The sequence below is a fragment of the Molossus molossus genome, unplaced genomic scaffold, assembly GCF_014108415.1.
Source record: "Molossus molossus isolate mMolMol1 unplaced genomic scaffold, mMolMol1.p scaffold_m16_p_24, whole genome shotgun sequence".
Taxonomy (NCBI): Eukaryota; Metazoa; Chordata; class Mammalia; order Chiroptera; family Molossidae; genus Molossus; species Molossus molossus.
This window is the reverse complement of record NW_023425360.1, coordinates 11,947,694-11,975,281: the sequence shown is the minus strand read 5'-3', so window position 1 is coordinate 11,975,281 and position 27,588 is coordinate 11,947,694. Positions and strand designations below refer to the sequence as shown.

General features: G+C 48.6%; 1 protein-coding gene across 1 annotated transcript in view; it reads right to left on the bottom strand.

Moving 5' to 3' along the window:
- Positions 1 to 27,588, bottom strand: part of LRRK1 (leucine rich repeat kinase 1) — a 103,916-nt gene that overhangs the window by 48,061 nt on the left and 28,267 nt on the right. Inside the window, exons 2-5 of the mRNA XM_036277940.1 lie at positions 27,130 to 27,293; positions 25,349 to 25,520; positions 21,635 to 21,814; positions 20,619 to 20,767 (exon numbers count right to left, since the gene is read on the bottom strand). Of these exons, the coding sequence (XP_036133833.1) occupies positions 20,619 to 20,767; positions 21,635 to 21,814; positions 25,349 to 25,520; positions 27,130 to 27,293 (665 nt within the window). The remainder of the gene's footprint in view (positions 1 to 20,618; positions 20,768 to 21,634; positions 21,815 to 25,348; positions 25,521 to 27,129; positions 27,294 to 27,588) is intronic.

Below are 27,588 nucleotides of genomic sequence, written 5' to 3'. Positions count from 1 at the left end.
CCCAGCTCAGCCATGTGCACAGCATGCAGCAGTGTGCCCAGCTCAGCCATGTGCACAGCATGCAGCAGTGTACCCAGCTCAGCCATGTGCACAGCATGCAGCAGTGTGCCCAGCTCAGCCATGTGTCCAGCATGCAGCAGTGTGCCCAGCTCAGCCATGTGCACAGCATGCAGCAGTGTGCCCAGCTCAGCCATGTGCACAGCATGCAGCAGTGTGCCCAGCTCAGCCATGTGCCCAGCATGCAGCCGTGTGCCCAGCTCAGCTATGTGTCCAGCATGCAGCAGTGTGCCCAGCTCAGCGGTGTGCCCAGCTCAGCCGTGTGACCAGCTCAGCCATGTGCCCAGCATGCAGCAGTGTGCCCAGATCTACCGTGTGCCCAGATCAGCCGTGTGCCTAGCTCAGCAGTGTGCCCTGCTCAGCCGTGTGCCCAGCTCAGCGGTGTGCCCAGCTCAGCAGTGTGCCTAGCTCAGCCGTGTGCTCAGCATGCAGCAGTGTGCCCAGATCTACCGTGTGCCCAGATCAGCCGTGTGCCTAGCTCAGCAGTGTGCCCTGCTCAGCCGTGTGCCCAGCTCAGCGATGTGCCCAGCTCAGCAGTGTGCCCAGCTCAGCCCAGCCGTGTGCCCAGCTCAGCGGTGTGCCCAGCATGCAGCAGACACTAAATAAATGTTTGTGCATTGAGCTGCAAGCCACTGACACCTGCAATTCATCCATCATCCTTCTAACCAGATCGATCACCCTAAAATATCTAAGTCTGCTCAGAATCCTTCAGCCTTCCCCACCCCCAGCCTGCTGCCTTCAGCTCAGCAAGTATCTGAACTCCTCCCCCGCAGCCCCACCCCTCCGATCTGCCCCAAACACCTTCCAGCTCTGTCTCCCTGTTTCCCCAACCCTGCCCACCTCCTGCATTCCTGTGGGCAGGTGGCTTGTGAGGTTGGTACTTTGCTCTAGGTAGGTGAAATTGGGGATGGGCATACGCCTAGAACAGAGGGTTCAAGGCCAAGGGGAAATCAATCGCCAGTTAAAACACAGGAAGTACCCGTGTGTAAGTGAACCGCAGGGCTCAGAAGGTGGACCCGAGGCTGAGCTTCCTAGGGGGTGGTCTCACTGTCAGTCATTGGCTGGCCAATGTGCCCAAGGCCGCAGGGTGGTCTGGGGCTGAGGATGAGCCTCCTGGGATGCGGTTGCTATGGTGATGGGAGGACAGTGTGGGAAATACAAGGGTGACAGGCAAGGATCTGAGAGCTTTGCAAAAGCTTACCCCTGGGGCTGGCCTCCTTCTGATGGTGGGTAACATGAGGCCACTCAGCTCAAGGACCCAAGATGCTGCAGGCCAGCTTGGCCTCTGTCTCCTCACTGTCCTGCTGCCACCAAGGGGGAAAGAAACCCTTTCTGCCCCAGCATCCCATGCCCGTTTCTGTCCCCTGGAACTCATGGCCCTTCTCTCTCACATCTAAACCCAACTGTTCCTGGACACCCTGGGGCAGAGGACCTTCTTCACCCCAACCAGGGCCAAGCCACCACCCGCAGCAGGGATGCCCTGTGCTAAGCTGAGAGCTGCTACGTACACGCCGTTGTGGAAGGTGTCAGGGATGGAGGATGCGGACCAGGCAGAGGAAATAAATGCTCAGAGCTGATGGTTCGGAGGGAAGGGCTGTGTGTGTGTGTGTGTGTGTGTGTGTGTGTGTGTGTGCTGGACATGCCTCTGGTCACCCTAACTCGTGGACTTCTGGATTTTCATGGACCATGAGCATGTGATGTTGGCCACGGAGCCGAGGAGGACACCTGCCAGGGAACCGAGTGTGCTTTCTTCGGGGACACGTTCTATCAGAAGACCAGTTAGACGTGAGTGGCCTTGTGTGCCACTGAATTCCCCCGAAATGAGCAAGACGAGGAAGCAGATGCTGTCAGTTCCTAAAACTCAGTTCTTTCTAGGTCTCACACCCACCAGAAGGTCTGCAGGGTTGCAATCGGTTAAACTCCAGGGGAAAACAGAAGTCAGCGGACACCGTGACACTTCGAACAGACATGCTGGTCAAGGGATCCCTGGGCAGGGTGGAGGTTGAAAACCCGTGTGAGATTTCTCCCTCGTCTTGGTGAGCGTGCAAATTTTCCGTACAGACGCTATCTCCCTAGTGCACCCACATGCAATGCTGACCAAGAGGCGCAGAGTAGGGGGAGGAGTCACCGTTCCGAAGATGGCAGTGTCTTTAACCTTGAACCCCAGCCTGGCAAACTCGGACGCCCTCGTTACTTAATTGTGTGCAGTCCGGGTGGGCTCACAGTAAACACGGCTTCGAGGGAGAGAAGCCAGCAATTGTCTAATGGAATTGTAACTGGGCTACAAAATCAAAGACAGCCGGTGTGGGGACCCCACCAACTCAAGGGCCTTGAGCATGAACAGAGGGAGGACCCGCTCATGCTTGTCCTTTAAATCCGGGGCCGAGTAGAAGGAGCGCTCGGAGGGAGGACCCACAGACTTGCTGGATGTGCCCTGGCCGGGTGGCTCGGTGGGCTGGAGCATCGTCTCGTGCACCGAAAGTTTGCGGGTTTGATTCCAGGCCGGGGCACATGCCTAGAGAGCGGTTTCCATCCCTGTTCGGGGAGCGCATGGGAGGCAAGTGGAGAATGTCCTCACCAGAGCGGGGCTCTCGTGTCACCTCCGTACTGGGTCTCTCCTGAGCCCAAAGAGCAGAATTCAGACCTCTTCTCCCCGTGTTCCCAGTTCCTTCCTGCCAACTGGTCAGCACTTGACCTGTGACCGATGGTTAACTGCGTAAGAATCGTCCCCCCTGGAGACTCTGAATCCCTTGAGGGGACAGACTAAAGGTTGACGACAGAGGGCAAGACACAAGAAAGGCAGTCGACAGAATTCAACGAAGACACACATGTTAAGTCAGGGTTGGGACGGTAGGCAGAATGTTCTGGAATGTATTCGTGAATCCTTGGCCCCCATCAGACAGAACAGACTCACCCAAAGGCCCGAAGAACAAGCCAGAAAAAACCCTAGAGGAGAAGATGCTCAGAGCAGGGCCCGTTCTGGAAGACACGTGTGTGCGCACCCGGGTGAGGTCAGCGGCTGCAGGAGGGGTCTGTGGACGGGTGCCGACAGGTGGGGGCAATGCCTGCAACTGTCCTCTGAGGACCCAACCTTCAGGGGAGGCCCTGGAGGGTAGGATTCAGCTGGACAGAGAGTCAACATGCTGGGGTCGGCGACTCTGTCCCAGCTACGACAAACAACAACAGACTGTGCCCCCCACCGTTGCCTGAGGAGAAACCCTTCATGGGAGGGTAGCACCCTGCTCAAGTCCCTGCTCTCTGGCAGGGACAGTCCATCGAGGCGATTGCACCTGGACCGGTCACCCGCCCGTGCACACAAGGGACCCACGGTGGTTGGACCCAGCCCAAGGGCAATGCAGCAATGGCCAGAAAGATGGTGTTATGGCCGAATTCTGTCCCTTTTCCTCCAAAAAAATATGTTGAAGTCCTAACGCCAAGGACTGTAGAACGTGAGCTGAATTGGAAACAGGTCTTCCCAGAGGTCATCCTGTTAACCCAAGGTCATCAAGGCGGGCTCCCATCCTTCCGACAGGGCAAATTGGGGCACAGAGGCAGACTCACGCAGAAGGAGGACGCGCACCAATATGATTTAAAACAAACGAGCAAAAGCAAGTATTGCCGTAGACAGACGATCAATGAGAAATGTAGGCACAGAGTAACTCACAAGACAGCCTATGAGGGCAGGGCAGTCACGTGGGACCATCTGTTGCCTCCAAGGGCGCTCAAGGTCACGCTCCAGTTGAGCTGTGATTGCCCGGTCACACCTTCTTGGTGATGCTTTGAGATGCACTCATAGCAATTTCATGCTCGTCCTTCCTTCCTTCCTTCCTTCCTTCCTTCCTTCCTTCCTTCCTTCCTTCCTTCCTTCCTTCCTTCCTTCCTTCCTTCCTTCCTTCCTTCCTTCCTTCCTTCCTTCCTCCTTCCTTCCTTCCTTCCTTCCTTCCTTCCTTCCCTCACCCGAGGACATTTTTTCCATATTTTGTTCAGATAGACTGGGAGCGAGACAGAGAGAGAGAGAAACATTGATGTGAAAGAGACACATAGAGTGGCTGCCACCTACATGACCAAACCAGGGCCAGGGACAAACTGCAACCGAGGAACACGCTCTTAGCGGAACCGAACCCGGGATTCTCCGGTCCGCGGGCCGACGCTCTAACCGCTGAGCCAGGGCTCATGTTTTCTTTTTTCATGCTCACTGACCCTCACTGGAGCCCTGTTGGGTCACCCACGATTTGCACAGAAAGAGCCTCAGAGAGGGGACCTGTTCAGACAGAACCGGGATGTGATTCAGGAGCCTGACGCTCCGCCGGGTCCCTCCTACCACACCTGCTTCACGTGGGCACAGGAAGGCTGAGCGTGGGAGAGATAAACACCACACAGCCCAACATGCAACCACGCTCCTCCATCTGTAACTTCCGACCCGGGACAAAACATGTACGAGAAAAACTAATCAAAATTCAGGAAAAATAGCCGAATCAACAGACCCAATATACCAACAATGAATAGAAGCCACACGCTACAATAACAATGGTGAGGTCACCAAATGGTAGGGTGCAGGGCAATACATTCTGTTTTCAAGTAGATAGGAACTTGCACATAAATTGATGAAATTCTGAATAGAAAGGGAAAGTAAGTAGGAAAAAGAAAAAGGAAAAGAGGAAGGAACAGAATGGGCAACATCCTAGCTGTCTAATCCCTAGACAAATGCAGAGTAAAGGTAGAAATGGCTGATGAAAGAATGAAAAGGTGTTCAGTTACCGGGATATTAAAAGTATCTTTTCAGCCCTGGCCAGTTTGGTTCAGTGGTTGAGCGTTGGCCTGCGGACCAGAGAGTCCCGGGTTTGGTTCCTGCTAGGGGCACGTACCACCAAAAAAAAAAAAAAAAAATCTTTTCAAATAATGCTTGCTCAGGAGAGAAAAATCAATTCGCAACCACAGAATATATAATTGAGAACAGGAAAGGATCACAAGTAATGGGGGAAATACACAATTCTGATCACAGTTGCAAAACAAAAAAGTGAAACATAGTAACTAGTTCCCCCACTTGGCAAGGAGCCCTCAAGGAAAAATAGTCCCTGAGTTACATTTTGTGAGTCAGATCCTGTTACTTTGGAAGGGTCATTAAAATTTGAGGCCAGCCCTGGCCGGTTTGGCTCAGCGGTTAGAGCATGGGCCCGTGGACCAGAGGGACCCGGGTTCGGTTCTCGCTAAGGGCATGTACCTCGGTTGCGGTTTGTTCCCGGCCCTGATTGGGGTCGTGTGGGTGGCAGCCACTCGATGTGTCTCTCTCACATTGATGTTTCTCTCTCTCTCTTCCTCCCTCTCTCCCTCCCGCTCTGTCTGAAGATAAATGCAAAAATGTCCTCTGGTGAGGATAAAAAAATAATTCGAGGCCAGTGACATGTACATGAATGAGGACGATGACTGTGACAATCTTCTCTAATGGAAATCCACAGTTGAATTCAGAGATTTAAGTTGTCTCCAGTTACACCTACACCAAGGAAAAAGCATGGTGGCAACTGAGGGAAAACCGTCAACAGAGTCTTCATCATCTGAATGCCAAACCGTGTTCAATCGATCACTTTTTCTTCACTACATTGTTAAAAGCAGGAAAGCATGATTTTAAGACAATAAACATCACTGTGCCTTTTCTCCTCCTGCAGCATTTCAGTTGTTCCTTTTAAAAACAGGAAGCTTGCCCAGCTGGTGTGGCTCAGTGGTTGAGCGTCGACCCTGCACCAAGAGGTCACTGGTTCGATTCCTGGTCAGGGCACATACCCAGGTTATGGGCCCGATCCCCAGTGGGGGGCATGCAGGAGGCAGCCAATTGATGTTCTCTCTCATCAATGTTTCACACTCACTCTCTCTCAAATCAATAAAGAAATATTATAAAAAAACAAAAAACAAAAAACAAAAACAAATGAAACAGGAAGCTTACAAGAAATCTTTTGTCACTAGCTTCAAATTAAGAATTTTGCCAATAGGTGTTGGAGCGAGAAAAAGAGCAAGAAATGAAAATACCATCTCTGTAGTTAACTAAGCTACTTAACTTAGTGTCAAGAGAGCTCTCAGTTTCCTCAACTTTTATTATTTTTTATTTTTTTATTTTTTTATTTATTGCATTTATCTTCAGATAGAGCGGGAGGGAGAGAGGGAGGAAGAGAGAATGAGAAACATCGATGTGAGAGAGACACATCAAGTGGCTGCCACCCACGCGACCCCAACGGGGGCCGGGGACAAATTGCAACCGAGGTACGTGCTCTTAGTGGGAACCGAACCTGGGACTGTCTGGTCCACAGGCTGATGCTCTAATGGCTGAGCCAAACTGGTTAGGGCAGTTTCCTCAACTTTTAAATAAAAATACAAATTTCTACCTCACAGGATTGTACAGGGGATTAAAGTAGAAGGTTTGGCAAAGTACTTCGTTAACTATGAAGACCTATGTAAGTAGAAGGGAGATTACTGCATATATAAAATTTCAACCATCTATGCATCCAACCATCCATTCATCCATCCATCTATCCATCCATGTATCTATCCATCCATGCATCTATGCATCCATGCATCCATCCATCCATGCAACCATCCATCTATGTATCCATCCATATATCCATCCATCCATCCATCCATCCATGTATCCATCCATCCATGTATTCATCCATCCATGTATCCATTCATCCATCCATGTATCCATTCATCCATCCATCCATCCACCCATGTATCCATCCATCCATGCAACCATCCACCCATCCATCCATGTATCCATCCATCCATCCATGCACCCATGTATTCATCTATCCATGCAACCATCCACCCATCCATCTATGTATGTATCCATCCATCCATCCATCCATCCATCCATCCATGCACCCATGTATCCATCCATCCATCCATCCATCCATCCATCCATCCATCCATCCATGTATCCATCCATCCATGTATCCATCCATCCATGTATCCATTCACCCATCCGTCCATCCATCCATCTATCCATCCATCCATCCATCCATCCACTCACCCACCCATGTATCCATCCATCCATGCAACCATCCACCCATCCATCCATGTATCCATCCATCCATCCATGCACCCATGTATTCATCCATCCATGCAACCATCCACCCATCCATCCATGTATCCATCCATCCATCCATCCATCCATCCATCCATGTATTCATCTATCCATGCAACCATCCACCCATCCATCTATGTATCCATCCATCCATCCATCCATCCATCCATCCATCCATCCACTCCTCCACCCATTCATCCTGTTCCAGGCTCTACACCGAGTGGCAAACACAAAATGAGCACCACTGCACAAGTTCCCTGCTTTTGAGATGCTTTCAATCGAATGAGGAAATTCACGTTCAACAAGAATGCATGGACAACCCCAAACTTTGTTCTTTGCTATGAATAAAATGGACAGGAAGCTGTGAGAGATCTAGGGGGGATCTGACCAGGCCTGTGGGTTCAGGAAGGCCTTTCTGAGGATGTTTGTGGGGAGAAGCCTTGGCGGGTGCCCTGGGGTCAAGGAGCCACGGTGTGCTGAGTGCTCAGGGGCAGACACGCCTTTTTCTGGCTCTGCGTGTCCACCCTCCAGGTATAACGTAGAAGATATAGTTTCACCTGCAGCTCAACATTCTATTCTGATTTCATTCCTCTGATTTCTTCTTATAAATAGTGGTGCTTTGACTGCATCAGTAGCAATTGCATTTTTTCCCCCTTTGGAATTATGTCCTAGAGGTATATTTCAGAAAGGAAATACCTAATTCAGAACAGTTCACTGGGAGAAAAGAGGTTTATAGCTTTGTCACACGGTGCCAGTAACTTTCCACACATATGGAAACATTTGACAGCGTCAGAAGCAAGATATTGGTGTGCCCATTTCTCTGTGACCCTGCCAAGGGTCTTACTCAGCGTTCATACTGAGTTTTGCTAGCTTGATAGGTACGTGAGATCATTTTCAAGTTGTCTTAATCTGAATTTCTGTAATTGCCAATAGGGTTGTATACGTGTCCCTGCCGTGAGTTACCATCTGCTTTCTTATAGGAAAATGAACTGTGCATTTCCCTGTGGTTCTGCCCAGTGGAATCTGAACAGTGGACAGCAAGGGCCGCGGTTCTGGCCAGGTCACCGCTCAGCCCCAAGCACGGAGCAGGTGATCTACAAATATTTAATCCGATCATCTACTGATGTATAATTGTCTCAAGATCAGCTGCTCACAAGGGCCCCAGCGAAGGCTGATAGGCCATGCTTCCCGCCTCCCCCCCTTTCTGAGCGCCCCGCAAATACAGACTCAGGCCCACTGGATCACGCACCTTGGAGAATGGAGCCGGACGCTTGTGCGGGGGCCAGACACCGTACCTGAAGGGCGGGTCACCAGGAATCACTGCCATACCTAAGCCAGAGCTGACCCCCTAAGTGACAACAACACAATGTCCCTGTCCAGGGTAGCTGGCAAGTTTGAAGCCATCAGAGACTCTTCCAAGGAAAGCGGTCATTCCCCCATTTAGTTGTTTCAAAATCAGTGTCCGCTCCGGTCTCTTCCCAATGCTCCCAACAGCCCCCGGGAGCCCTCCGGCTCGGCCCTCTCACTGCTGGGTGGGGACAAACGTCGTTCCGGGACCTGCCCAGGCCTTTCTTGGCACTGCAGACCTTCCCTGCCAACACAGGAGCCTTGTTAGTTCTCATGGCAACAGAGACGGTCACCGTGAACGGAGCCCATCGCATTGAACATTCAGGCGAGAGTTTGGCAACTTCCAAGAGGGCACCGATGAGCCAGCAGGGCAACGGCGTTGGCCACGTCCCACATGGCTTTGCTTTTGCTTTTAAGAGTGTTCAGACCAGCCCTGGCCAGTTTGGCTCAGCGGTTAGAGCGTCGGCCTGCGGTCTGGAGAGACCCGGGTTCGGTTCCCACTAAGGGCACGTACCTCGGTTGCAGTTTGTCCCCGGCCCTGGTTGGTCGTGCGGGTGGCAGCCACTCGATGTGTCCCTTTCACGTCGATGTTTCTCTCTCTCTCTCCCTTCCTCACTCTCCCTCCCACTCTGTCTGTACAAAAAATGGAAAAATATCCTCGGGTGAGGATAAAAAAAAAAAAAGAGTGTTCAGACCATGCCATGCGGGCTCTCGGACCTTCCTTAGCAAACACCGGCAGAACCTAAGCAGGCGGTGGGAAACCGACGTGGGCTTCCCTGCAGAGCGCTGTCGGCTCTCAGAGGAGGCTTCTAGAAGCCTGCGAGCCAGGCAGTGCGGCCCAGAGGTACCGGGGGGCTCTGAACCCCACCGCCCGCAGCTCCCACAGAGGCAGCAATTACATGAGAAAACCCCAAACAAAGCAACGTGTGGTGGCGGAGGCACACCACAAATGCACACAGAAACAAGATGTGAGTCTGGCAAGGTCACGAATGCCAACAAAGTCAAGGGCGTCTTCAGGCCACGTGCATAACAGCGGCGGCCAAGCACCCTTTTTTTTTTTTGTTAATCATCACCCAAGGATATTTTCCCATTGATTTCTAGAAAGAGCGGAAGGGAGGGAGGGACACACACACACACACACACACGATTGGTTGCCTCCTGCACGACCCCGACGGGCCCGGGATCAAACCTGCAAACAAGGTATGTGCTCTTGACCGGGAACTGAGCCAGATGCTCTAACCGCTGAGCCAAACTGGCCAGAACCCAAGCACCGTCTCTGCCTGCCCTTGTCTAAGGTCCTGAACCAAAAAGGCCAGTTCAATCTTCCTGGACACCTGGAGAGGCAGGGACACTCACCTCGGGTTCCCGAGTCATCGCGCACTGTGGCGGACTGAACCCTCATCCGCCAGCCGCCCAGAGGACTGTGATCCAGGGCAGCCTGGCATCCACTGAGGGCACTTACCTTTGAAAGTCACTTATATAAAGAAAGTAGCAGCTGCTTTGGGGAAGCCCAGGGAATCCTTATGACTCAAGCCGCACTGTAATTTCATTTTCTCTTCTGAGTCTACTCAGAAGGGCCAGAAGAAAACCAGCGGGCTTCCTATTTGCACTCGTGTTCACAGAATGCAGAATCACGTCCACGCTCTCGTCTGTCTGCCGACCACAGCAGCAGTTATCCCGGGGAAAAGGTCGTAGACGTAAAGGTCAGCTATTCCTGTTCCTCTTCACTTATTTATTTTATTCCTCACCCGAGGATATTTCTCTATTTACCATCAGATAGAACGGGAGGGAAGGAGAAAGAGAGAGACAGAGAGACACATCGACTGGTTGCCTCCCACACGACCCGACCAGGACCGGGGATGAACCACCACCGACCAGGGCCGGAATCGAACCCGAGACTCCTTGGTTCACAGGCTGACGCTCTAACCGCTGAGCCAAACCAAGCAGGGCTACTTCTATTCTTTCCTTTTTTTTTTTTGGTACATGCCCCTAGTGGGAACCGAACCCGGGACTCTCTGGTCTGCAGGCTAACGATCCAACCACTGAGCCAAACCGGCCAGGGCTTCTATTCTTGACTGTAAGCCAAAAAAACCAAAGTCACCCAGTCTCCAGCTGGGGAGTGAGCTAGAGTCACCTGGGGGATTTTTTTATCCTCATCCGAGGACATGCTTATTGGTTTTAGAGAGGGGAAAAGAGAGAGAAAGAGAAACCTTGATGTGAGAGAGAAATATCAACAGGGGATCGAATCTGCAACCCGTGCCCTGACTGGGAATTGAACCAGTGAGTGACCTTTTGGTGTGTGGGACGACACTTTAACCAACTGAACCACCTGGCCAGGGCTCTCCTGGGGAATTTTTAAAACTACAGATGCAGAGCCCACCCCAAAGATTCAGATTTAGCACAGGGTGTGGCCTGAGCATCGGGATTTTTTTTTTTATCCTCACACGAGGACATTTTTTCCATTTTTTGTTCAGGTAGAGTGGGAGAGAGAGCGAGCGAGGGAGAGAGAGAAACATCGACGTGAAAGGGACACACCGAGTGGCTGCCACCCACACAACCCAACCAGGGCTGGGGACAAACTGCAACCGAGGTACGTGCCAGTAGCGGGAACCGAACCGGGACTTTCTGGACCTCAGTCCGACGCTCTAACCGCTGAGCAAAACCGGCCAGGGCGCATCAGGATTTTTAAAAGCTCCCGGGGACTCCAATACACAGACAAGTGTGAAGACCTCAGGGCTCCGGGAAGCAGCTGGAGGGTACAGCTCGGGAATCGTGAAAAGGGAAACACCCCAAGTTCAGGAGGCTCTAGTCCTGGTCTGAGCATCACTGTTGAGTATCTGCTGTCCTTGAACAAGAATATCTCTAAACCTCAACATTTTCATTTGCAAAACAGATTCCACTCCCTGAAGTTCTCACGGAGGAGATAGGAAAATGCTGGAAGGACCCTGAGCACCATGTAAATGGAGGGGTTCGAGGACCTCTATTTCCTTTTGCAATGCGAGGCTAAGATTTAACTACTGTTTACTGGGCACCTACTATGTGCTAAGTGTACCACTGCCCTCCCTGGTGAATATTATCATCAGCCTGTCTTATGACTTAGACAAAAGCCAGACAGGCGACAAGGTGCAGAAAGCAGAAGAGCAGTTTTCTGTAGAAATGAGGAAACCGGCAACAGTGAAGGAAGGGTTCAACGGGAATAGCAATACATATAACACAAGCTGGAAGGAATAAACCCACCTGATGGGCCCCACACCAGTGAGCACTGCGTGGATTCCTCAAAAACACGCTCTCAGAACAGATTCAAGCTGAGTGCCGTGTACAATAAGGTGTACACCCGTGACAAAGAGACCAAACGACAACCAGAATAAAGGTCTGAGAAAACGTCTACACGGTGGATCCAAAGGGGAAAAGAGCCACCAAACCCCACTTAAGTACAGAAACATCTGGATAAAGTCGTTTTTTGTGGTGTTGTTTTTTTTTTGGTACGTGCCCCAAGCGAAAACTGAACCCGGGACTCTCTGGTCCACAGGCCAATGCACCAACCGCTGAGCCAAACCGGCAGGGCTAAGTAGTTTTTTTTTTTCTTTTTCTTTTTTATAAATTTTTTATTTATTTTTTTGTTACAGATATTTTACCTTTTTTACCCCATTGGCACCCCCCTCCCCACCCCACCCCCACCCCGTCCCCGGCTTAGTTGTCCATGTCCATTGGTCATGCAAACATGCATATAAGTTCTGTGGTTTATCTCTTCCCACCCCCCACCCCCCCACCCCCTCTTCTGAGGGATGTCAGTCTGTGCCCTACTTCCATGTGTCTGGGTCTACTGTATTCCTCAGACTGTTATGTTCATTATATTCCGTATATGAGTGAGATCATGTGGTATTTGTCTTTTTGTGCTTGGCTTCTTTCACTTAGGATAATACTTTCCAGGTCCCTCCATGTCGTCTCAAAGGATAAGAGATCTTTCTTTCTTACCGCTGCATAGTACTCCACTGTGTATATGGACCACAGCTTTTTTATCCATTCGTCTACTCTAAGTAGTTTTTTGATATAATGAAAATAGGTATTCATGGGTCACAAAGCCATAAACCAGGTAGATAGAGAAAAAACGTGTGGAATTATATGAACTAGATAGAAACCAGTAGACCTGGAAATATATGTGGACAGCTATGTGTGCATATTTGCATTTCAGATTCTGATCAATTAGCACAAATAGACAACACATAAAGGACCTATATGATGCGATCAGCAAGCTCCAAATGCTAAAATTAGGGACAAAAGACCAAAGTAAATATTTAACTGAAGAAATTTGGAAAACGAACACAATAATAATAGTGAACATCCATTATCTATAGGTTCTTACGATATGCCAGACACTGTTATTAGAATGCTACAAACATTAGCACTTAATTATCAAGTAGCTCTCTGAGACAGGGACTGTACTGTTATTTCTATGTTGCGGATGAGGAAGCCGAGATGCAGGGAGGGGAAGGAGCCAGGCAAAGACCCTGGAGGCAGATGACAAGCCGGGCTCTTCTGCTGGGGCCTCCTTAACCGGAACACCCGCAATAAAACCATAAAATACTCCAAGACGCCTTTAGTACAAATAAGCTAAAGTTAACAAAATAAAAGAAATGCTTAAAAAATCAAATCAGCCCTGGCCGGTTTGGCTCAGCGGTTGGAGTGTCGGCCTGCGGTACAGAGAGACCCGGGTTCGGTTCCCGCTAAGGGCGCGTACCTCAGCTGCAGTTTGTCCCCGGCCCTGGTTGGTCGTGCGGGTGGCAGCCACTCGATGTGTCCCTTCACATCGATGTTTCCCTCTCTCTCTCTGTTCCTCTCTCTCCCTCCCACTCTACCTGAACAAAAAAAAAAAAAAGTAAAAAATAAAACCATAAAATACTCCAAGATGCCTTTAGTACAAATAAGCTAAAGTTAACAAAATAAAAGAAATGCTTAAAAAATCAAATCAAATCTAGCAAGTTCCTTAGCAGGACCGGCGAAATATATAAACTCGCCCTGGCTGCTTTGGCTCAGCGGTTACAGCATCGGCCCAGAGGGTCAAGGGTTCGATCCTGATCAAGGGTACATATCTAGGCTGCAGGTTGGATCCCCAGCCCCAGTCGGGGTCATGCAGAAGGCAACCAATTGATGTATCTCTCTCATCTCGATGTTTCTCTCTTTCTCCTTCTCTCCCTCCATTCTATCTAAAAATCAATAAAAAACAAAAAAACAACAACAACAAAAAAACCATCCTTGGGTGAAGATGAACAAGAACAACAAAAAAGAATATAGAAATTCCTGGGTGGCCCTAATGACGTTCCAAAGAGACACAATAAAACTGCTCATCATCAAAATGAAAAGGGAACTAGAACTACAGATATAGAAAAAAAAAGTTATAAGTGAAATGTACATGCCACACACCATAATGGCAAATCCAAAAATCTACAAGGAATGGATGCTTTGCTACCAAAATCGAACCTCATGAACTGCACCCAAGGGAAGGGAGACAACCCTGAAGTGACCAATGACTTTATAAAAGTCAGGAAATGAAGACCTTTTTTATCTAAATGTAATCTTTTTTTTTTATCCTCACCCGAGGACATTTTTGCATTTATCTTCAGATAGAGCAGGAGGGAGAGAGGGAGGAAGAGAGAGAGAGAAACCTGGATATGAGAGAGACACATTGACTGGCTGCCACCCACACAACCCCAGTCGGGGTTGGGGACAAACCACAACCGAGGTACACACCCTTAGTGGGAACTGAACCTGGGACTCTCCAGTCCGCAGGCCGATGCTCTAACCGCTGAGCCAAACTGGTCAGGGCTAAATGTAGTCTTTAACAACAGAAGTTCCTATGCAACTCCCCCAGACCATAAGAGGGAAGGTTCCCCAAGACATTTTCTACAACTAGCAGAGCCTTGTACCAAATCTCATAAAAACAATAAAAATACAAAACCATAGCTCAATCCAGCTATAACTATTGATGTAAAAATTGTAAATAAAATATCAGTAGATGAAATCCAAACAGTAAAAAAGCCAATTGGCATTTATTATAGAAATTAAAGAGGCAACATCTATCATGATCCATTCCATTAATAAGTAAAGTAGAAAAGCTACAGACATATATTAATATCTACCAAAATGGAGTTTGACATTATTTAGCAACCTTTCCTAGTAAAAGCTCTAAGCAAAAAAGAAATATTTGGAAACCACCTAAATAAAACAAATCTATTTACCAGAAAATCTACCACAAATACCCATAAATTGCTGACATTAGGATCTTTAAAATCAGGAACAGAAGAGATAACAAGTCTGCTATCATCATGGTTATTTAACTTTTGAAATTTCTAGCTATTTAGAATAAGACACGAAATAAAATGTTACAGAAATATTTGAAAAGAAGAGACAAACCTGTTTTGAATTGCAGATGATTGAATATCTAAAAGTCTCAAGGACCTCTTCTTAAACTATTAGAATTAATACGACGGTGGTAGACTTCCAGTCGGGATGGCAGGTAGGTAAACGCGGTATCACGTCCTCCCACAACCACATCCAAGTTACAACTAAACTACAGAACAACCACCATTCAAAACCGCCTGAAATCAAGCTGAAGGGCAGTCCTACAACTACGGAATTAAAGCACAGCCACATCCAGACGGGTAGGAGGGGCGGCGGCGGCGCGACTGGCTGGTCCCACACCCACGTGTGGCGGATAAAAATCAGGAGGACACCTCAGCTGGGAAGGTCCTTCCTGAGGACTGAGGGGTCCCTGTCCCACACCAGGTGCCCCGCTCAGGGTTCCAGTGCCAGGAAGAGAGTCCCCATCACCTCTGGCTGGAAAAACCAGCAGGAACTGAGGCTCAGAGAGGCTGAGGTGGCTGGAGCCCCAGGCAGCTCCTTAAAAGGCCCGCGCACGGACTTATCGGAATCTCTCCCTCTGAGCTTGGAGGGGAGGCAGCTCGAGGGACACAGAGACATACAGGGAAGAACTGAGCTGTTTGGCACTGGAGCCAGGGCTGGAGAGGGGGCTTTCTCCGGGACAAACGTGCTGTCAGAGGCCTTTGTTTCTTTGGTGAGCCCTTCCCGGGGGCGGCAGACAGAAGCCATATCTGGGACTCCAGCAATCTGGCTCACACTGGTAGCCCCGCCCTGCTGACTCCCTGAGGCCCCGCCCCACCCAACTTTCAGGCCCACCCAAGCTGTTGCCACTTGCTTAACCATAGGATGGGCCTGACTTGGATCCTGCTTCAGGTTTTCCTAAATTTTTTCAAACGAGCAGCATCTGATCTCAGCTAGCCCCATACTGCTCGTTAAGTAATACACAGAAACAAACACAGGGAGGCAGCCAAAATGAGGATACAAAGAAACAGGTCCCAAATGAAAGAACAGAACAAAACCCCAAGAAAAGAACTAAGCGAAATGGAGATAAGCAACCTAACAGATGCTGAGTTCAAAATACTGCTTATAAAGATGCTCAATGAACTCAGTGAGGGCCTCAAGAGCATAAAAAAGGACCAGTCAGAAATGATCGATGCACAGTTAGAAACGAAGAAGGCTTTAACTGAAATAAAGAATAATTTACACAGCTTCAATAATAGAGTACGTAAATCCAAGGAGCAAACCATCAATTTGGAATATAAGGAAGCAAAAAACGCCCAATCAGAACACCAAAAAGAAAAAAGAATCCAAAAAAATGAGGATAGTGTAAGGAGCCTCTGGGACAACCTCAAGCGTGCCAACATTCGCATCTTGGGGGTGCCAGAAGGAGAAGAGAGAGAACAAGAAATCGAAAACCTGTTTGAAACAATAATGGCAGAAAACTTTCCTAACTTGGTGAAGGAAACAGACATACAAGTCCAGGAAGCACAGAGAGTCCCAAACAAGATGAACCCCAAGAGGCCCACACCAAGACACATCATCATCAAAATGCAAAAGGTTCAAGACAAAGAGAGAATCTTAAAAGCAGCAAAAGAAAGGCAGCTAGTTACCTACAAGGGAGTTCCCATAAGGCTGTCAGCTGATTTCTCAAAAGAAACTTTGCAGGCCAGAAGGGAGTAGCAAGAAATATCCAGAGTGATGAAAAGCAAGAACCTACAGCCAAGATTACTCTATCCTGCAAAGCTGTCATTTAGAATCGATGGCCATATAAAGACTTTCCCAGACAAGAAAAAGTTAAAGGAGTTCATCACCACCAAACCGTTATTATATGAAATGATGAAGGGTCTTTTTGAAGAAAAAGATAAAATATATGAACAAACAAAATGGCAAGGAATACATATCTATCAACAATGGAATCTACAAACAAAATGAACAGATAGAATAGAAACATTCTCATAGATACAGAGAATATTTTGTTGGTTGCCAGATGGGAGGGGGTTTGGGGGAATGGGTGAAAAAGTTGAAGGGATTAAGAAGTACAAATTGGTTGCTAAACTGACAAACCTCAAAGGGAAAGGGGCTGGGGGGTGGGAAGAAATAAACCAAAGAACTTATATGCATAACCAATGGACACAGACAATAGTTTGGGAAAAGGCGGGAGGGAGGCGGGAAGGGGGAGGAGGGAGTCAATGGGGGAAAAAATGTGGAACATCTGTAATACATTCTACATTCAACAATAAAGATTAAAAAAAAAAATAATACGGTGGTAAGGAGACTGGAGAAAACATAAATAAACCAAAGAGCTTTTCTCAAGACCAGTAATGTCAGGTTGGAAAGAATTATATAGCCCGGCTGGTGTGGCTCAGTGGCTGAGCATCAACCCATGCACCAGGAGGTCTCTGGTTTGACTCCCGGTCAGGGCACATGCCCAGGTTGTGGGCCCGATCCCCAGTGTGTTTGTGTGTGTGTGGGGCTTGCAAAAGGTGGCCAATCGATATTCTCTATCATTGATGTTTTTATCTCTCCCTCTCCTTTCCTTTCTCTCTAAAATCAATAAAGAAAAAAATCCATAAGAAAAAATTGGGCACATTAAAAAAAAAAAAAAGAATTATACCAATTTCCATTCAAATAGTGCCAAAACCAAAGAAGACACAAGTAAACAAGCAGGTCTAGGAGCTTTATGGAGAAAATGACACAGTGTCATCGAAGACCATACATGAGCACCGCCACAGTCGCCATGGGAAATGCACAAAGAGAAAGAACAAATATCTAGTAGCAGTCAAGACATTTTTGAAAAAACAACAAATAACAAGTGTGAAGCCTGCATTAGCACTTTGCAAGGCTTAAAGGCAATGCCTGTAATCAAAACAGAATGGCATTTACCCAAAGACAAACAGGACAGGGGACCAGTACAGAGAACCTCACGAAGTACACAGGTACACCTTGGGAGAAGGGACGAGGTGACAATTCAATTCAGAGAAAAAAGGACGCTTTATTTTTATTTTTATATTTTTGTTAATCCTCACCTGAGGATATTTTTCCCATTGATTCTTAGAAAGAGAGGAAGGAAGGAAGGAAGGAAGGAAGGAAGGAAGGAAGGAAGGAAGGAAGGAAGGAAAGAAGGAAGAAAGGAAGGGAGGGAGGAAGGGAGGGAGGGAGGGAGGGAGGGGAGGGGGAGAAAGAGAGAGAAACATCGATGTGAGAGAGACACACTGATAGGCTGCCTCCTGCACATGCCCTGACCAGGGCCAGGTATGTGCCTTTGACCATGAATTGAACCCACGGCCCTTTGGTCCTCGGGCCGACACTGTAACCACTGAGCCACACTGGTCAGGGCGCGGAAGATTTATTTTACAAATTGTTCTGGAGTAACTGCCCATCCATCTAGAGGAGATGAAAGCTAGACTTGCTCCCTCACACCACACACGCAAAGAGACTTCAGAAATATTAAAGCTTAAAATGTAAACAGTAAAAATACTGTGAGACTCCAAGAGAATATTTCTACAAAATGGCTTTTTTTATATAATGCAGAGGCCATAAAGGAAAAGATAGACACAATTGATGACACATTCTTTTTTTTTATCCTCACCCGAGGATATTTTTCCATTTTTTGTACAGATAGAGTGGGAGGGAGAGAGAGAGAGAAACATCGATGTGAAAGGGACACATCAAGTGGCTGCCACCCGCGTGACCAACCAGGGCCGGGGACAAACCGCAACCGAAGTACGTGCCCTTAGCGGGAACCGAACCCGGGTCTCTCCGGACCGCAGGCCGACGCTCTAACCGCTGAGCCAAACTGGCCAGGGCTGATGACACATTCTTACATCTTTGTTATCGCAAAAGGTAACAGACAAAAGAAAAACAGTGGATTGCAAGAAGTATTGGCAACACGGCCGATCCACAAAGGCTTAAGATCTCTAGTGTCCAGAAATCCCCTCCACAGGGAGGACAAACAACCCTTCAGAAAAATAACCAACAAGCAGTAACAGGCCACACACATAAGGGGAAATACAATTAGTTCATGGAAATATGAAAAGATGCTCAATGTCATTAATTATGAATGTGGACATTAAGACAAGAAGATATTTGTACCCATTAGAATGGTCCAAATTTATTTATTCATTTAAAAAAATTTTTTTAATATGTTTTCATTGGTTTTTTTAGAGAGACAGGAAGGGGGAGAGAGAGAGAGAGAGAAACATCGATGAGAGAGAAACATCAATTGGTTGCCTCCTGAACACCCCCTACTGGGGATCGAGCCCACAACCCAGGCATGTGCCCTGACTGGGGATCGAACTAGGAACCTCTCAGTCCGCTGAGCCACACTGGCTGGGCAGAATAATACAAATGTATAGGCTCCTGAATATCTAGTACTGACCGGAAAGAGGATGAAAATTCCCATCTATTTCGGGTGCAGGACCGAATCACACTGCTTTTTGGGGAAGTGATTCCAAAGCTGTCCACTTTGACCACTTACATCTACATGAGTAAATACCCTAGACAGCCAGGCTCTCTCGTACAAGGAGGCCAAACCCAGAAATGATCCCCGTGTTCACCAACAAGAGAAGCCCCGAGTCAACAAAGCACCATTATCCTGCAGGTTTGAGGCGCGGACTTGAAAGAGTGACTACAGCCACGTTCCCGGATCGAGCGGGGGTCCGCAACAGAAGGCTATGCTGAAAAACCAAGTTGAAGATCATGCAAATAATGCAATATTATGTGTGCTATTAAAATGGAAAACTAAAACTAAACCTTGCAGATGTTTTTTTCCGGTTGTATTGAGATGTAATTGACATCCAAGATTGTCTAAGTTGAAGGCGCACACATATATCGCAAGATGGTCACCTCCATGGTGTTAGCCAATGCCTGCCACCTAAGTGCATTTCTCTTTGGTGGTGAGAACATTTAACACTGACTCTTTTAGAAACTTTCAGATATATAATACAGTATTACTAACTATAATCACAACGCTGTCCATTAGATCCCCAGACTTGTTCATCTTTTATTTATTTTTAATTATCTTAATCTCTCTTTAATTTAAAAATTTTTATTTTTATTGATTTTTTTTTTAGAGAGAGGAAGGAGGGAGAGAGAAACATCGATTTGTTGTTCCGCGTGTTGATACATTCATTGGTTGCTTCTTGCATGTGCCCTGAGTGGGGATCGAACCCACAACCTTGGCGTATCGAGATGACACTCTAACCAGCTGAGCTATCCCACCAAAACGAAATTATTCATCTTTTAAATGAAGTTTGCTAACCAGCTTAACAGTAGCCCACAACCTTCAAACTGACTAAAATGAAGTTTGTACCCTTTGACCAACAGCTCCCCAACCCCCCACCCCCAGCCCCAGAAAACCACCATTCTCCTCCCTCTTTCCATGAATTTGGCATTTTTAGATTCCACGAATAAATGACATCATACAGTATTTGTCTTTCTCTGTCTGATTTGTTTCTCTTAGCATAACATCCTCACAGCCCATCTATGTTGTTGTTGCAAATGGCGGGATAATCTTTTTTTGTTTTTTTTCTCATGGCTTAAAAATATTCCACGGTCTGCACCTAGAGGTCGCCAGGTGATCCCCAGTCAGGGCACATGCCTGGGTTGTGGGCTCGATCCCCAGTAGGGGGTGCTCAGGAGGCAGCCGATCGATGTTTCTCTCTCTCTAATGATAATAAAAAGAATCAACAAGAATGTATTTTAAAGCATTCCATGGAATACCTGCCTCCTGAGTTCATGCATTCATGCCCAGGCAGCTACTCACCACCTTCCCCGGACAGCTGCTGGGCAGGGCGCTGGCTTCCACAAAGTGCTTCCTGAGGAGGCGTTTGCTGGGGTCGGGGCTGTCCAGGAGCACGTAGGAGCAGAAGAAAGCCCCGTGGCGCAGCAGGAACATGGCAATGTCTTCGTTCCCTAGGGGACAGACCTGGGACCTCAGGGCCTTCCAGGGCCCGTCTGTCCCACGCGGCAGACACTAACACGCACAATGAAACGAAAAGGGATCTTGTGTTGGCCGGTGTGGCTCAGAGGTTAGAGCGTCGGCCTGCGGACCGAAAGGTCGTGGATTTGATTCCCGTCAAGGGCATGTACCTGGGTTGCAGGTTCGATCCCCAGCCCCGGTTGGAGACACGCAGGAGGCAACCAACTGATGTGTCTTTCTCACATCGATGTTTCTCTCTCTCTCTCCCTCCCTCCCGTCCACTCTACCTAAAAATCAATGGAAAAATATCCTCGGGTGAGGATTAAAATAAATACATAGCCCTGGCCAGTTTGGCTCAGCGGTTAGAGCGTCCACCTGTGGTCCAGAGAGACCCGGGTTCGGTTCCCGCTAAGGGCATGTACCTCGGTTGCAGTTTGTCCCCAGCCCTGGTTGGTCATGCGGGTGGCAGCCACTCGATGTGTCCCTTTCACATCGATGTTTCTCTCTCTCTCTCTTCCTCTCTCTCCCTCCCACTCTATCTGTACAAGGAATGGAAAAATGTCCTCGGGTGAGGATTAATAAAACAACAAAAAAACAAAAACATAAACAAAAGGGGTTCTCGTGCTGGCTGAACCCCTCTGACTTTCCTGGTCCCTCGAGTCCCCGTTCGTGTGACTTTGTGTGGGATGGTCCCCTTGCAGGGTGGGAAGACGGGGCAGACATAAGGGAGGGTACAGGCACCTTGGAGAAGATACAAAACACAGGACTTGCAATGTCTCTACACAGGGGGCCGAGAGCAGGGGGAGGGGGAGATGCTGTCTCGTGTCTCAAAACCATGCGGGGACCGCCGGGGGACCCACCTGACTTGATGGCCGCGTACAGGGGCAAGCACCCGATGACAGGGAATTCGTTCTTCCGGACGGCGTAGCTCTCGGGGTCGGCCCCGTGCGTGAGGACCAGGAGTTTCACCAGCCCCAGGTGGCCTCGCTGACAAGCCAGGGCCAGCATCCAGTTCAGTAGCCTCTGGGGGCTGCAGCCACCTAGCGGGAGACAGCAGGGCAGAGGGACGGGGCCATGAAGGGCTCTGGTGTCTCCCACTCTGACTCCCCTCTGACCTTCCAATAAAATCCAGCAGAAAGAGCGCTTCTGCAGAGCTGATGGTGCTTTCTGGAACAACCCCCCCCGAATTGCATAGTACACGTTCCCACCATCACAGACCCACCTGCTCACCCCATGACGCTGTGTGAGGGAGGGCAGCACTTGAAACAGTGGGCACTGCGACCTTCACAGAAGCAAAAATGTGCCCAGATGAGACTAGAAGGAATCACCCGTATTACGTCTGGGGGTGGGATTCTGAACACTCCCCTCCCCCAACACAGCCAACCTCATCCCTAGATGAGGGGATCGATTTTGGAGACAGGCAGTTTAGGGTTAAACTTTAGCTGTGTAGTGTTGGACGACCCATTCTTTAACCTCTCCCTGACTCAGTTTACCCGTAAGTCAAATGGGAGTAATAACGTCCATCCTTCCAAGTTTAGCGTCAGGAGCACATGGCGTGACGTACGACAAGGGCCTGAACGTGTGTCCTCATTCTCAGTACTAATGCTTTTCTGCATGGTCAAGCTGTCTGTGATATTCATGTTATTTTCACAAGCATATAAAAAAAAACTTTGATTAAAGAAATAGACCTTGTTCTCCAGCCTAAAACGTGAAGAATGACTCCTGGGAAGAACCACTCACTTCACGGCAGGTGAGACAGTGCTCCGAGCACTGAATGAGCAGGAACAAGAAGGCTGGAGTGTCAGCTGCCTTCAGGTTCAAGGTAGTGACATAGCTCTGGGTCCGGCAGCCAAGGACAAATGATCTCACCCACAGACTCTCCCCAACTGCATCATAACACTGTCTCATTTCCAGGGTGGAAAGTCCTTAGGAACCACGAGCTCCCACGCACTGACAAGAACCCCCCTCTCCATGACAGGAGACTGACCAGGAAACATGGGTGAGGTTGAAAGGGTAGGAATTAAAATCCAGCACAGAATTCACCTGGCCTAGGACCCGGGTTGCAGCAGGTGCTAAAAAAATGTCCCTTCTTCACCCTCCCCTGATAACTAAAATGGACAATTCGAAGGAGGCGGTACATGATCAGAAAAGCGATCCCTGGAAAAGCAGACAAACCACGTCTTTCCCTTGCTTGTCTGCCAAGTAAACTCCTACTCACCCTGCAAAGCCCTACCCAGAAGTCAGCCGCCTCTGAAGACCCTGTCCTGCCCCCCCACCCCCCAGACAAGGCCATTCCCTGCTGTGCGCTCATAGACCACTGTGTGAATATTTCAACCTCAGTATGGATATGCTGCCTTGATTTTCTGTGTGTGACCAGAAGCAACTAAAGGGCTGGGACCACCTTTTAAAAAGTCTCTGTGTCTCAGAGTGTCCTATTTGGCAAATACTCAAAATATGTAAGCTGTGAAATTAGGTGGGTGAGTCAGCTGGTGTCGACTCTTTGGGGCTAGAACAGAGCTAATCCTGGGGCTCCCTGAAGGGAGAGAGTCAGTGGCTCCTCAGGGGTGCCTAGCTCCTTCCCGCCCTCCTACACTTCGCTTGACCCAATCTGCATCCATGGGCCCTAAATGTCCCGGTTTCTGTCCATAACCTCATTCTCCCTCCAGCCTGAGGGGGCACTATCCAGAACTAACTCTGAGTGTAAGTCTATTTCAAAGCACACAGTTGGACACCCTGAACAGTACTGCTACATAATTTTTGGGACCCCATGTTTAAAAAGTATTAAAGATTTCCAGATGGTGACTGCAGAGTGTTAAACCAAGTGTGGGGCTCTTCTAAGCACAGGACCTTGTGGCTACATTGTTGCACATTCATGAAGCCCGCCCTGCACCCAAGCAACATCCTAATTCTCAGTGACCACTGGTAAGGTAATGCCTCAGCCTGTAGTTGCAGCAATGCCTGGACTTGTACAGTTTTGCAGATCTGAGGCCACTGTGGGAAATCAGGAACCCTGAGTCTACCAAGAGGAAAAAATTACCTGTTACTGAAAAAACAACATCACATGGCACATCCAAAACATATGTTATTCAGCGATCAAAAGAATTGAGCTCTTGCCCTGGCCGGTTTGGGTCAGCGGTTAGAGCGTCGGCCTGCGGTCCGGAGAGACCCGGGTTCAGTTCCCGCTAAGGGCATGTGCCTCGGTTGCAGTTTGTCCCCGGCCCTGGTTGGTCGTGCGGGTGGCAGCCACTCGATGTGTCCCTTTCACATCGATGTTTCTCTCTCTCTCTCTCTTCCTCTCTCTCCCTCCCACTCTAACTGTACAAAAAAATGGAAAAATGTCCTCAGATGAGGATAAAAAAAAAAAAAAAAGAATTGAGCTCTTAAGCCACGAAAAGACATGGAGAAAATTTAAATGCATAGGGCTAGGTGAAGAAGGTCAATCGGAAAAGGCTATATACTATATGATTCCAACTACATGACATTCTGGAAAAGGCAAAACCATGGAGAAGGAAAAAAGATCAGGGTTTCCAGGGCTTCAGGGTGGGGGGGAGGGGTTAACAGGTGGAGCACAGAGGAGTTTTAGGGCATTGGGACTATGCTGTATGATATTAAAATGGTGGATGCATGTCATTATATATTCATTTGTCCAAACCCATAGAATGTACAATCCCAAAGTAAACTATGGCCTTTAGTTGGTAATAATGTATCAATATTGATTCAACAACTAGAACAAATATAGCATATTCAAATAAAATAATAAGTAATAGGGGAGACTGTGTGGGGTAGGATACGAGAATTCTCTCGTTCCCTATCAATTTTCCTGTAAACTTAGAACTGCTTTAAAAAATAAAGTCTGGCCTGGCCGGTGTGGCTCAGTGGTTGAGCATCAACCCATGCACCAAGAGGTCGCTGGTTCGATTCCTGGTCAGGGCACATGCCCGGGATGTGAGCCCAATCCCCAGTGGGGTCATGCAAGAGGTGGCCAATCAATGTTCTCTCTCATCGATGTTTCTATCTCTCTCTCCCTCTCTCTCTAAAATCAATAAAGAAGAAAATAATAATAAAAAAATAAAGTCTGCCCTGGCCAGTGTGTGTCAGTTGGTAGACCCTTATCTTGTTCACTGAAATGTTGCTAGTTGGATTCCCAGTCAGGGCACACACCTAGGTTGTGGGTTTGATCCCCTGTTGGGGTGTATATGGGAGGCAACGGATTGATGCTTCTCTCTCACATCGATGTTTCTCTCTCACATCGATGTTTCTCTTTCTCTCCCTCTCCCTTCCTGTCTCTATATAAAAAAAAAAACCCAAAAAACAATAAAAAAATTTTAAAAAGAAAAAAAAGTCTATTAATACAGCATAAAAAGGAACATAGATCCATCTTCTTGATCAAATACAATGTGAGAGAATTTCCCACATGAGTGAAAGGGAGTGAGATGCGGTGTTGCCGCAGAAGCTCACGATTGGTAAAAGCATGAAGAAATAAGCATTTTGGGGAGCAGCCCCCCAAATGCCTGTCTGATGCCTAAGAAGAGGGCCCCTTGAGTGGCGGTGAAGAGCCCGTGGCGGGGACTCACCTGTTAAAGACTCGAGTAATTCGTGCACGATGTCCGTGTGCCCGAAGTGTGCCGCCACCACGGCGGGGTTGTCGTCCGTGGGCTCTGTGGGCAGCTCCACCTGCTTCTCGGTGAGCAGATACCGGACGGTCTCCAGGTCCCCATAGGCTGCTGAGATGCTCAGAAGCCGGCCCTGGTCACAGCAGAATAGGAACAGGGTTTGAGGGAGATGATCGCTGGTGGACATTGTCAAGGGGTCAGCTCCGTGGGTTCGATGAAGGCCACGGACACGCCGAGGCTGAGCTGCCCCAGAAGGCCCTGGCCACGTGCGGCTACCGAAGGCTTGAAATGTGGCCCTTGCAGAACCAGAGGAGCCAAGGTGTGAAATCACATGCGATTCCCCATAGCACAGAGAAGGTAAACTAGCCCTGGCCGGTTTGGCTCAACGGTTAGAGCGTCGGCCTGTGGACCAGAGACTCCTGGTTTGGTTCCCGCTAAGGGCACGAACCTCAGTTGCAGTTTGTCCCCGGCCCCAACATTGGGGTCATGTGGGTGGCAGCCACTCGATGCGTCTCTCTCACATCGATGTTTCTCTCTCTCTCTTCCCCCCATCTCTCCCTCCTGCTCTGTCTGAAAATAAATGCAAAAATGTCCTTGGGTGAGGATTAAAAAAAAGGTAATCTCATCAATAACTTTTATATTGATTACCCGCTAAAATGATGATTTAAAAAAAAAAATCCTCATCCAGAGGTGTGTGTGTGTATATATATATTATTTATTTATTTTATCCTCACCCAAGGATATTTTTGCATTTATCTTCAGACAGAGCAGGAAGGAGAGAGGGAGGAAGAGCGAGAGAGAAACATCGATGTGAGAGAGACACGTGGAGTGGTTGCCACCTACACGACCCCAACCGGGGACGGGGACAAACTGCAACCGAGGTACGTGCCCTTAGCAGGAACCGAACCCGGGCCTCTCTGGTCCACAAGCTGATGCTCTAACTGCTGAGCCAAACTGGCCAGGGCAGGAGGTATATTTTAAAAAATGGATTTGAGAGAGAGAGAGGGAGAGAGAGAGAAAGAGAGACTGATTGGTTGCCTCCTATATGTGTTCCAACAGGGGATTGAACCTGCAACCTTGGTATGTGCCCTGACCGGAAATCGAACCCACAACCTCTCTGTGTATGAGACCATGCTCCAACCAACAACCAACTGAGGGGCCAGGGTGAATGTCACCCAGCCTTTGAAGGAGATGCACTCAAGCATTTATAATCATAGAGGAAACTGCTGATACAATATTATATGAGAAAAAGCAGTGAGCAAGACTGTTCATCCGATAGGACTGTGTCTGTGTGAGAAATGACTCAGCAGGCTGGCAGCACAGCCCTAACCCTGCTAAGTGGGATGTCCCGATGCATCAGGAATATGTCCCTTGCTTGTTCTTTTTTTCTCTGCTTTTCCATATTTCTAAATTTTCTTTCTTGAGCATATGCTATTTTTAGAATGAAAACCGTGTGAAAGAGTACTGGACACTACCCTTCAGACTGGCATTCTGTTTCTTACCGATCGGCTACTCCTCCCTTGTCCCCTGGGAAGGGGGCAGTGGTGACCTTAGGTGATGACAGGTCGAAGTCATCTCGAAAGGGCTGGCACCCTAAGTGTGCGTGTGGAACAAGATATTTCCAGAACACGGTAAAAAAAAGAAAATCCCCTTACAATGATGATGACAAGATCATCTGAGCAGCAGCCCGTGTCCCATCTGGGTCCCCAGTTCTGGCCCGAGGGTCTGGTAATGACCTTTACCTTTTCCAGCTGGGATGTGCTCTCGTCACAGGCCTCTCTGAGCAGGTGGCGGGCTCTGCTGGAGTCGCCCTGCTTGTACGCGGTGTGAATGTCTTCTGTCCCAGGACACCGCACTGTGGGGTCACCGCCTGGTGCGGACAGTTTGCTGCCCATGTCCCCAGCACCTGGGTGGATGGAATTGCACACATGTGACTATCACTGCTGGCTCAGGAAAATCATCAGAAAGGTGCTGGCTGTGACATAAATTTGAGGTGTTGACAAGAAAAAGGGATCACCCTGAAATGCTGCCAGTGTCACCAAGCACAGCAGACCCTGGGACCTGCCCCCTGCTGGAGGGACTTTCTACGTAGGGCTGGCGCTGAAGTTGGGCTGATTGCAAAGGCACCTGGCAACCCAGGACAGCCAGAGAGATTCTGCCATGAGACTGTCACCTGGAGCGGGCCTGGGGCACCCGAGAGA